Source organism: Electrophorus electricus, chromosome 3 (assembly GCF_041902795.1).
Source record: "Electrophorus electricus isolate QZ-2024a chromosome 3, ASM4190279v1, whole genome shotgun sequence".
Classification (NCBI taxonomy): Eukaryota; Metazoa; Chordata; class Actinopteri; order Gymnotiformes; family Gymnotidae; genus Electrophorus; species Electrophorus electricus.
In genome coordinates this window covers 40,013,016-40,025,443 of record NC_137499.1, presented here as the reverse complement: position 1 = coordinate 40,025,443, position 12,428 = coordinate 40,013,016, and the positions used below count along the sequence as shown (strand labels likewise).

The following is a 12,428-nucleotide window of genomic DNA, read 5'->3' as shown; positions in this document are numbered from 1 at the left end:
TAAACCCAAGTGTAAACACCAGTAATGCAACAATGGAGTCTCTCCCACTCTGTTTTTTTTTTTTTTTTTTTTGGGGGGGGGGGGGGGGTCCTCTACTCAGTGGTATCTTTGAATTTCTGTCCAGTTTATGATCCAGTGCTTCTTGCTAAAGTCTTTAATCAGGAGCGGTAGTTCTCATCCTTGTGGATCTTGATAGCGTGGTATCTGGGCATGGTCCTGAAGGATAGTGCCCTTCTGAAGAATTCACACTACACACACACAGAGCACAGTGAGTGCACCACTAAAGACGCAACAGTGCACACTCAGAGAGCACAATGAGTGCACCACTAAAGAGGCCACAGTGCACACTCAGAGAGCACAGTGAGTGCACCACTAAAGAGGCCATAGTGCACACTCAGAGAGCACAGTGAGTGCACCACTAAAGAGGCCACAGTGCACACTCAGAGAGCACAGTGAGTGCACCACTAAAGAGGCCACAGTGCACACTCAGAGAGCACAGTGAGTTCACCACTAAAGAGGCCACAGTGCACTCTCAGAGAGCACAGTGAGTTCACCACTAAAGAGGCCACAGTGCACACTCAGAGAGCACAGTGAGTGCACCACTAAAGAGGCCATAGTGCACACTCAGAGAGCACAGTGAGTGCACCACTAAAGAGGCCACAGTGCACACTCAGAGAGCACAGTGAGTGCACCACTAAAGAGGCCATAGTGCACACTCAGAGAGCACAGTGAGTTCACCACCAGGTCACACTGGGGCTTTTACTGGGGACACAAGGAGCTTCCACTTAACAACCAGCTAAGTTCAGCTTACCTCCCACACTGTATCCATTATTGTGTTTATTCTTTATTATTTGAATAATAAGGTCAGTATGAGAGGTGGGTTTCTCTCCTAAAAATAAATTTATTTTCATTAAGAAAATTATTGAAAGTGATAGTGTAATAAAGTGGATAGAAGTGATGTCTCATACTGTGTGATGCAAGTCATTTTTGAAACAACGCATCAGCCTTAGCCATGGCACTACCAAGATGGCACTTACAAGATGGCACTACCATGATGGCACTACCATTATGGCACTACCAAGATGGCACTACCAAGATGGCACTACCATGCCACTAATAATATCCTAGTAGCAGTGGTCCCATGGCGAGAAACTGACCAGTGATAATGCAGAGCACATGCCAACAGATGGGCTACAGTCTGTGACTGTACACCTACAACATCACTTGATTTGTGTATATACATTTATGGTAGGTGTTTCTAGAAATGTTGGCAGTGAGGGCAAAGGTTTAAATGGAGTGTGGAGAAATAGGTCATGCAGCCTGTAGAGACAGTGAGTCACTTGCAGGAATATACAAATCACAGGAGCCTCTCATGACTTCTGAAAAGAAGAATCTAGAACAGATCTTCACTGAATATGCAAGCAGAATCTTAAACATTTCTTCAGTCTGTAAGCAAAAAAAAAAAAAAAAAAAAGCTAGTGAGGAACTTGAAAGAGTTCAGACAGAAAACGAGATGGTCTTGTGATGTGGAGGAAAAGACCTGACCAATTTTATTTAAACATAGTCATTTTCTCAAAGCAGCCGTACAGAAATCCAGGTTTAAGACAAAAATATATTACAGTGGGTCTGAAACTCCTGAATCAGATATAAAAGACAGAACTAAAGCGAACATCCTGACCAGTGGAAGCAACAGGGAGGTCAGGTCAGGGGTTACCGAGCACCACAGTGAGAGTTTGCTGTGGATCATATGACCCAGCCTGCTGCAGTCTTCTTCTTCTGTGAGTCGGTCTTTATCGGATGACTGCGTTCTCATCTCAGCTTTCTGGGCCTTTGCCTCATAAAGCTCTCTGATACTGGCCCGGGGGTTCAGGCACCAATCAAACACAACAAGAACAGGATGAGCAATCCAGCATAACACAGCAGAACCTGATATTAGAATGAACCTATCAAACCCAGAGAGTCAGGGAGGCATGGTCTGTAGAAACTCTGACACAACATAATGCATTATAATATTCATTTTAGATTTTTAGTATAATCAGCATAGTTGCTTAACTGAGACCGGATCAGCTTCAGCAACTGATTATAGCATAGTAGCATAGCACTGTAGACTAGTGTAGCATTGTAATGTTCAGTGGTTGTTTTTGGCTGTATATTAACTCATGCTTTTCAAATAGATTTGTTATTGTGCTGTTGCAAAGAAAAAAACTTTCAGCGCACAATATCATAATGTCTGTGATGATCCAGTATCTGAATAGTTTTGTTTTTTTTTCTCTACGGGGCTGAGGCAGTAAATTTTGCTCACCTTCCATAAGAGCAGGATGACGAGGCCCAGCAGAACAACTCCAGCCAGCACAGACACAATGACGATCCACAGGGGAACTTCATATGCAGTCTCGTGTTGCCCTGCTGGTGTTATCTCCACTAAAAACTGAGTTATGTTATGTAGCCACTATTGTTTTCCATAGACACAACTGGTTAGAAGTCTAAACGGACGCACTTCTACTTCCAAACAGTTGAGCTGTTAATTGAATATGGTGCTGAGGAAACATTTTTCTCAGGCTGGCAGAGGAAGTGAAGAGACTAATGCAAGGAGTTGTCCACGAGAGAAAGGATATGTTTAAAAATATACTCATTCACATTAGGTGGTCGTAATTTCATTTTATATTCCATTTATTTCTTTACTCTTCTGCATAGTAAAGTCATTCAAGTGTTGTTGCATACAGTATAAGCTGCGTAAGCAAAATTAGCTAGTGTAGCTACATTTGAACAGCCCGTCCCTGGGTCACTGCTAATAGTTTGTCTATTGTCTAAATTAGTTGTCAGGGGCAGTCCCCGACCATAATGGCATATCCCGGGACAACAGAGCAGCGGCTGCTCCAGGGGGTGTAGAAAATGGCACACAAACTAAACTCATTACTTCTATTATGAGTGAAAATATTGTGTCAATTTTTATGTCACAATTTACAGTTTATATTTAGTAATACTATAAAAAGCACAAAAGACAGTATTAAGAATCAGAAGTGAGAACTCTTAATAAAAAGGCAGCTCTTCCTAAAGGCTGATGAACTTAGTCTAAATGGGGATGAAGATTAGGGCAGAAGAAGGACAAAATGGACAAATTACAGAAAAACATGGCAGGGGAAGAAAGACTGTAATCTTTAGTGGTGTCATTTTTCTTTCCGCTGAATATATGTTCACACGGATGAAGCGAAGAGACCAGTTGAATTTTTCAGGTGCATTTTTGATTAAGATTTTGTTTTGAGTTCAGAGCATTTGAAATCAACCCTTAAGATACAATCTTTGCTCATATACAAATCTCTGCATGGTGTTGCACCCCCTTAATGAGCAGTACATTACTACAATCTCTCCATCTCTGCTCTTCACTTTCCTCCTTTAAAGCTCTCTCCTCCGTATTATAAAGCAACCTTCAGTATGGGAAAGGCACTATATAAACTATAAAACTATACAAATGAAACTTAAATTGAATATTATTATTATTATTATTATTATTATTATTAGTGTTCTTGTGAAGAAATTAGAGACTTATACATTTATAGAGACTTATACATACACATATATATATATATATATATATATATATATATATATATATATATATATATATATATATATATATATATATATATATATATATATATATATAGGTGGACTTGCTGGTGTGTTTTTGGATCATTGTCCTGCTGCAGAACCCAAGTGCACTTCAGCTTGAAGTCACAAACAGATGGCCAGACATTCTCCTTCAGGATTTTTTAGTAGACAGCAGAATTCATGGTTCCATTTACCACAGCAAGTCTAAAGCAGAAAAACAGCCCCAGACCATCACACTACCACCACCATATTTTACTGTTGGTATGATGGTCCTTTTCAGAAATGCTGTGTTACTTTTACACCAGATGTAATGGGACATACACCTTCCAAAAAGTTAAACTTTGTGTTTACTTGTGTTATCTTTGTCTAATATTTAAATTTGTTGAACGCTGTCCCTATGTCCCTTATTTACACAGATAAATAATATGAAGGTTTAAAGTATTGATACCAAATCAAGATTCGTTGACTGCCTGAGTACTCCAATGTGGCAGAATAACAGAAACCAAAGACTGATAGAGCTAAGGCAGTTTCCAAACCTGCTTTGCTTTGCCCAAAGAACATTCTGATGAAGAGGAGAGGAGGAAGAGTATGGTGTGTGTAAAGGGATTTGAGCAACTGATCTCCACAGGTACGCTTGGACCATCAGCATGGCCAGGTTGCTCATGTTGCGTAACAGACAGCTAAAGGTCTGACATCACGCTCCTCCTCTTCCACAGCTCTGCAGGAGGATGTGGGTGAAGGGGAATCACTGAGTAGTGAGCATCATATCATGTCAAGGTCGCTGCATACCAGTGCTGAAAAGATGTGGAAAAGTCTTATGTCTGAGCAGGTTGCCTAGCAACTAAACAACAAAATGGTGGAGTGACTGATGAACTGACCAAGGAAAATCTCTTACGGCCGCCCTGCAGGTTAAGAGAGGGTTGTGTGACTGAGTGGACAGACTCAGGAGAGCCTTCATCCTCCCTCTTCCTCCGCTCCTTCTGACGCTCGGACACCTAGCAACAGCACATTTGTAGGAGTGTCATTGTGCTTTGGACACACGACAGTAAAGAATGTTGACATTTCAAATTATGAGACTTTATTGTTAGATGCATCTTCAACCAATATGATCAGGAAATATGTTTATTAAGGAGACTGTTGATTTGTGTGTGACTCATGTTTTTGTTTTTTTTTGTTCTGGACTGAAGACCTGCCACTCATCATGCCTCTGTGTGTGGGTTTTGGGTTCAGTTGGGAAATCCAGTACTCTATGAAATCAGAAAGAAACATTTCTCCTGTCTCACCAGTAGGTTGAGTGGGTTCACAATGTCTCCCGGTGGAACACAAACGGAGTTTGAGGTGCTCGTCATCTTGATTTCTGACAGGTACAGAAGCGACTTCCCATTCTCCACCTCACTGGGCCACTCAAAGTCCACCTGCAGATGACCCAGATCCTCCAGAGGTTTCCCTTCCACATTCACCTGCAGACGAAAGAGGTCACAGCCAGCTGCGCATGGAATCATGGGGAATGCAGTCTATGGCTCTATTACAATGACTACATGCTGGAGAACCGATAAAACCGGAGCGAAAATGAAAGGCAGTGGTTTAGAGCACAAAGCCCCAAAACATACAGTCTCTGTCTCTAATTACACAGACTGGAGAACAGCGCCACCATGTGGCAGCAGAATCTGGAAACATCAACTTGCTGAGGTTGTTTCTTAAGCAGTAACAGCAGTTACCCACCGTAAAGATGAACTTCACTGGGCTTCCGATATTACTGGTGGATTTCATGGCTGATTCACCCATGACCTTCCCACTGAACTCAGTCTGAACACACACACACACACACACACACACACAGAGCACAGCAGGTTAAACAGCAGAAGCCCAGCCCCAGCCGGGAAGTGAGGAGACTTAGATCCGGGATGAAGGACATTTTACTAGGGTAAACAAATACAGACCTGATGATATGTAAATGTTAGTGTAGTGAGGTTTTGTAGAATTAAATTATTAGTCAGTCCTTCACTCACACTTGAATAAATGTCTGTAATGTGAATCATCAGGACTTTGGTCACAGGTGTTAAATCATTCTGTATACATAGTCTGCACAGAGAATATAGGACATCAAATAAGACATAAAATAAGACATTTAACAAGACGGTATCCAGTTTACACAGAATAGAAGTGCGGCTCCCTAGAAAAGCCCACGTAGCATCTCCTAACCCTTACATCCTTGTGCTTCTGTACAAAAACAAACCCCTGAAAGTGATGCCACTCATCAGGACACACGGTGGTAGAACTGCGGGAACAAAGCTGTGCTGGAGCGATTTTAGAAATGGGGACATGGGAGACACTCATGTCAAAAACCCGAGAACACAGGTCATTTCTTGAATGTCTAACACGGTCCTGGACGTCTCAGAGATGACTGTACTGTCCACCTGTCACAAAGGACCAATGAAGTTACCACAGAAACATCTAATAAACTCAGTTCACATGTGCTTGTGGTTTTGTGTGATCGTACTGCAGTGTCTGACTGATAGTAAAAGGCTGTCCCAGCTCACACAGAACAGCTGTGCTATGAAAGGGGCACACAGTCTCTGAATAATTACCAAGAGAAATATCATTTCATTCTATAGGAGTATAGGAGTAAGAATTAAATTCTGACATAAAGAACAATGTTTCATTCTGCAAGAGTAAAAATAGCTCAACAGCTTAAAACTTCACCGCATTTTGTATTGTAACCCTGACCTGATCATAACCCCTAAATCCAAGCGCTGGTTTCACCAAAGATCGGAGTATCTGAGGGAGGGTGGAATGGTGATGTTGAGAACAGCATTGTGGGCGTCTTCTGCTGGTCTCTCTGCAGTGGGAGCGTTGGTCACTAACCAGCAGACTGAGTTTCTTGATGCTGGAGTCATAGAGCAGGACCTGCTGGCCGTCCCGGCTACACACACACACACACACACACACACACACACACACGTGCGCGCGCGCACACACACACGCAATGTTACGGCTACCACCGTTTTGTATTCGTTTTGTGCCTCTTTGATTTCAGTTGTGTGTTGCAGGTCCTCCCAGGAGATGGTACTGCGACAGGAGCACCAGCACGTGGCTGGTTCTTTGTGTGACTGGCCAAATAGGATTGAGAGCTGACTGGTCCACGGTCTCATTAGCTGCTGGTTAAACATGCATGTTGAGACTGTACTGTTGCCCCGGGGTGTCTTGAGCGGTAGACTCCACATGGTCACAGGTCTTGTAATATGTTCTTCAATAGGGCCTTATGACGGTAAAGTGTACTTGGTAGGTTCTTTCAGTAGGGCCTGTTACAGGCTCCTCTAATAGGGTCTTAAGAGACAGTCGCTGGCTTTGTAAGAAGCTTAGGGAGGTTCTGCTTAGGCGTTACCCAGAGTGCTATAAGAGGTACCGGCTTCATACGAATCGTTGTATGTGCACTGAGGTGTTTATATTCTGGTCCTTCTTTGGGAGCTGTAGGGATGGGGGGCTGCCTTCTTTTTCCCCTTTCTTCTATTTTGCTGTTAGTGAAGTTATGCTGTATTTTTCTTTTCTTTTGTCTTTTTGTTTAGGGAAGTGAGTTTCCGGCAGGTCATTTGCATGGTTATGCCGGCTTACGCCCACCCTGACGTTCTCCTGATTTTGTGGTTGTGTGATTGAATATTTAATCATAAAAGTGATTAATCTTATTGCAATTTTTGCATCGCTGGGTGTTTTCTTTATGTTGTGTCCTATTGGCCTCAGACCATTGAGCCAGAACCACAGGGTCATAATACACACACACACACACACACACACACACACACACACACACACACACACACACACACACAAAAACACACACATACACAAACAGATACATACAAACGCATGTGCACGGAGCAGACATTGGACCTTAGAAGTCACTTGAAAACATCAAACATCAACTGAAAACATCATAAGTAGAGGGTAGCACAAATCTAACACACAGTTGCTAGCTACTACTAGCTCCTTCCTGAAGCAGAGGTCGCGGTGTGGACGGATCAGCTTCGCTGAGGTCATCAGAAGGTGACGATTCTTACACTGGGAAAATCTCCTGCTAGTGGGGTGTGGGCTGGCCAGGGCGCGTCTCTCACCTCCGTCCTCTCCGTGAGCGCCTCCTGCTGGCTGATCACGGGAAAGGCATCCAGACTCTGCAGCTGCTGTGGAGAACTGGGCTCAGGCTCGTACAGGGACACGTTGAGAGAGAAGGAAAGAGGTGCAACTTTGTCCCGGACTGGCTTCTACAGCAAGGAAAACAGATCAGCCCCAGACACATACTGCTCATAGTCCTCCCAGACTACAATCATAAACATGAGTGACTGTGGAGATACTGCGAGCTACTCACAAAGCTAACCACATGAGAAACAGCGCACTGTCAGGGTATGAGGATATTCTGCAGAGTCTACAAAGTGTGTGTGTATTCCTGTGTATAGGTTTATTGCAATGGTATATATCCCTGACTGCAGGGGCCAGTAGCCTGTCTGACCACCACTCCAAGGATAAGAGTCTGACAGTCCTCTGATTGCATGGACAAGTAACCAGTGTGGCTGTTCTTATTGTTGCTAAGGAAAACGACAAAGCTGACGGATGACCGGCGAAGTAGATCGGCCTCTGCGGTAAACTTCACAGCTACAGGAAATCAAGGCCTTTAGCTCAGTGTTACGGGGTGTTCATTTAAATGTCCATTGATGTAAATGTCATTCAGTCATCATGCAGTGTGCAGTGTCTAGTCTGTGTCTAATGACAGAGCCTACCAAAGGGCAGAACCTATTGTAGTTGGTCCAGTAATTCATTATGTGTCTATATGGCTTGCTTGTGTGTCTGTCCACATGTGACTATCTTACTGTGTGTCTGTGTGTGTGTGTCTCTCTGTCTATCTCTGTGTGTCTGTCTGTCTGTTTCAGCACATGAGGTTTATAGGATTACTTGCTAATGTTCTTCCTGAAGTTTAAATAATAAGGTTTAGTAATATTAGTGTCCTTATTAGTGTAGTTACTAGTACACATTAAGAACCTGACGTGCAGGATTCATGTACATAATGATGTTACTTGGAGTAAATTTACAAACTCCTACCAGGAGTCGCAGTCATTAGGGTCAACAGTAGGGGGCGTCACAGTGAAAGTTTTCTTTAGGTGGATCACCGGACGGGCCCTGTTAAGACAGGAGGAAAACTTGAGGTGTAAAACATAAATAATCAAATAAACCGCAGCAGCCGTAATAGGATAAACTACCACTGATATTCTGGCCAACATGCAAAACAGAAAACTGCTGAAACACAGAGAGACTTACCTTAGCAAGGCCACACGATCATCTAAGGATCCAACCACAACATCAGGATAGCTGTTCCTGTCAACATCCAGGCCCCCACTGATGGAGTAGCCAAATGTCCGGAAGCCACCATTAGTAATGTCTTTCCCCTCAATCACCTACAACCACAGAAAGGTTTAGAGGGAAACCTTTCATGACCGTTACCTGAGCTTGGGTTTGATCTTATATGGTCAACACGGCTAGTTTTCTCTACAGGTTTTCTCTACTACATTTGCAGGCTTCTAAAGATGACTGAAAAAAAGCTTTTTCTTACCTGACTAGGTTTGTTCGAAATGCCAGTTTGGCTGCCCATCTATACACAAACCCTGCCTGAGCCATAATAGGGTGCACCGACTGCAAAGTCTAATGGGACAAAGTTTTCATGTTATGTAAAATTGTCACCACCAGTTGGCAGCAGAGCACAATACTACAGTTTGAGAGTAGCTCTGTTCTATTTATGGAAACTGCCGTTTGACAAAATCTACAAATCACAGACTAGGTAATTTTTTAAAATGAGTTTATATATTTGAATAAATGTTTTGCAACAGCATATTATTTCGGAAGCAGCATTATTGAGATCCACAACAGCAAAGCTACTACCACAATAGGAGCCGACCTGCTCCCCCTCCAGAGGGAACTGCTTCTGTAGCTCAGGAAGGCTGTTCTCCTTCCTGACGTAAATCAACGACTCCATCAAACATCTGCTGAAAATGCAAACAAAACCAGCTGCTTCATCAAAACTTCTTTCCAATTTGAATTAAATAGAGTAAAGATAGTAGCAGCAGTATCACAAGACACTTGAAAAACGTGACATCTTAATTTGCAGTTGTGAGCAATTCAAAGTATAAACATAGAAATCTTTACCCATATATATATTTCCATCATTCATGTCTGGAAACTTGGTCTCCTGAGTGTCATACATGTCGTCAGGGTTTCTGTAAATCACAAATGAATTTCCTGGAGAACAAGACAACACAGTTATGAAGGGAACCCACAATATTTACTGAACCATTGAAATAATGATTGACTAGGCTGGTTTAAATGAGAAAAAGCCTTTTTACCTTGCCAGTTATAGCAGCCAGGAGCACCTGCGATGACCTCTGTCTGTGTGATAGTAGCTGAGATCCCCATGTTGCACATGCCTTCTCTAAGATGGTTGGTGTTGGGGTCACACACTTCATTTTTCAACTGCCACTGGTCATCTCCATCTGGGTCCAAGGTCAAGTCATTCCCGGCTATGTAACACCTCCCAATCATGCGTAGGTTTGTACCCCTGTCCATGTTTCTTGTCTGGGTAACAACACAGTGTAAACCTCAATACCTGTTAGAAGCCCCAGAAGAAACAATTTGTAAAATAAGACAGAATTTAGATTGCAACTGAGACAGTTACATTACATGAGCTGACTAAGTTTGCTTGTATGCAGTCTTTAGGGTTTGTGCTGATTGGACGAGCAAACATATCTCCAGTCTCATTGGCTGACAAAAATAAGGTTCTGCTCTTTCCTTTGGGGCCCCTACAAGCAGACTGAAGCAAGTGAATTTTCTGCATTCTGAAACAGGTGAATCTTACTAAAGGAGACATTTGGGCAGTCACCTACTAACACAGAACTCCTAGATTAGTAGTCTAATCCAGGGTTTATGAAAGCATGAACTACTTTCTGACTGTAACATCTGGTTATAATATGTTGTATCATATGATGTTTTATTTTGAAAATGTTTCTATCTTAACTACCTCATTAATAAATAACACCATATAATAAAACACTACTAGGACTCTCTGGAAAAGTTTGTGTTCAGATGGTTTTTAAAAGGAGAGGGACCTGCAAGCACAAAGATGTAATCGAATAGAGTTCCAGAGTAAACAGCATCCACCTATAAATTTATTATTTACATGAAATGGTCATAAAACAACAATGTGAAACACCGTATTGCCTTTTTTGACAGTCTGAAATTCTCCAATTCCTTTCACACAAACAAATTAGTTGAAATGAATAGAAGTACATTTAGATTAGTAATGGTGTATTTAAATTAGTAGAGGCATATTTAAATTAATAGAAGTAAATTTAGATCAGTAATGGTATATTTAAATTAGTAGAGGTTAATTCAGAAACTAGTTAGGCGCTTGTATTTATATCCTAAGAATATCTATATTTAACTGAACCAAGGGAAAGATAGCTGGTAAATACTGATCATTTTATGTAGGCTAAAAAGCTATGAAAATACAGTAGTAGTAGTAATAATACATTTTTCCAGCACTGAAAGTATACTCCATATGTAAACATCTATATATGTGTAGTTAATTGCATGTAATTTCTTGCTTTCATAGTCCAACGTGCTACTGAAAAGGTGTACTTAACAGTTGAATTCATAAGCTCTCATTTTTATGCACAAAAGGTGAGACATTTTCTCTTTCGTGAGGTAATTTGTCTGAGAGCAGCTACCAAAGCGTTGTAAGATGGTTTTGGCATGTTTGTGTGTGCATGACAGAATCATTTAAAGTAAATGACGGTTTAAATACCATCCTTCAATGAATTAAAAGTGCAACTGCATCAAGTAAAACAAAGTACAAAGATAAGAGTCCAGGAGCATGACCTCCTAGTAGACACCAGGGCCACTCCATCTGCCCACTGATGTACGACATTTCAAGGACTCTCTGGTTTTTCACAAGTCCCAGTCTGTTTGTCTGAAGGTGGGAGAGACAGTTGCAACAGTGTCAGTGTTTATAGGCAAAAACAACATTGGTTTTTATGCACAGACATTCTGTCCCTGTTAGAAGTTGATGCCTGTTGGAGAAAAACATTCCTGTACCAGATCTGCAGAACGAGTTCGCATCTTTTGTTTCTACATTTAAAAATGGGCTTATCACTGACAGGCTGACTCAGTTGGAGCACACGTGGCGTGTCACCATCGTTCCAGACATTCTTTTTCTTCTCTTTTTTATTTATTCATTGGCTCCTGTTCTACAGTGAACCAGAGATGCACTTGCTGTTTGTCGTGCCGACACCATGTGGCCTGCATGACTTCACCTCTTTGGGAGACAGTCTAAAAGATTAGCTGATTAAGTAATTAATTGGTATATTTAATTGTCTTTCTATGCCATGATTTAGATCTGTAACGGGACGCATCACGTGGTACGTGCTGTGGGACTTGTTAATTGACTGTTTTGCCTGACTGCCCTCTTGTTTTGCAGGCTTGTTCTGAGACACCTGCACGTTGTTCCCACGCCATTGATCTGTGTGTATTTAAACCCGTGTGTGTGTAGAGAGGGTCGCCGGGCATCGTTTAGTGTTCGTGTTAGTAGTAACGTTTATGTGCGTGTCCCTTATTCACGCTCATCGTTCATCGTCTATCATGCTGCACTGGTTTGTTTTATGTGGGTGTCCCTGGACAATAAAAAGAAGTATGGTGATGAAACTGTGTTGTACATTCAACTTGACAAATGCATAGTAGTAGTAGGCAGAGATTTAGTAGTTGGGCTCTCCAATGCTGGTGTGGGT

The 12,428-nt window shown here is 42.0% G+C and overlaps 2 protein-coding genes and 1 pseudogene across 2 annotated transcripts; all 3 read right to left on the bottom strand.

Annotated features, from left to right (window-relative positions):
- Positions 1-158: 158 nt before the first annotated feature.
- On the bottom strand, positions 159-5,419 carry LOC113588774 (integrin alpha-3-like). The gene is made up of 4 exons (XM_081708528.1): positions 5,332-5,419; positions 4,893-5,069; positions 4,488-4,604; positions 159-248 (listed from the first exon to the last, which is right to left on the bottom strand). The coding sequence occupies exons 1-4, from the start codon at positions 5,392-5,394 to the stop codon at positions 159-161; spliced, it is 447 nt and encodes a 148-aa protein (XP_081564654.1). The 5' UTR covers positions 5,395-5,419.
- A 3,265-nt stretch (positions 5,420-8,684) lies between these two features.
- Positions 8,685-9,296, bottom strand: LOC145643313 (integrin alpha-3-like). The gene is made up of 3 exons (XM_081708244.1): positions 9,206-9,296; positions 8,914-9,050; positions 8,685-8,775 (listed from the first exon to the last, which is right to left on the bottom strand). The coding sequence occupies exons 1-3, from the start codon at positions 9,242-9,244 to the stop codon at positions 8,694-8,696; spliced, it is 258 nt and encodes an 85-aa protein (XP_081564370.1). The 5' UTR covers positions 9,245-9,296; the 3' UTR covers positions 8,685-8,693.
- Positions 9,297-9,718: 422 nt separating this feature from the next.
- Positions 9,719-12,274, bottom strand: LOC145643312 (integrin alpha-3-like; annotated as a pseudogene).
- Positions 12,275-12,428: the final 154 nt, after the last annotated feature.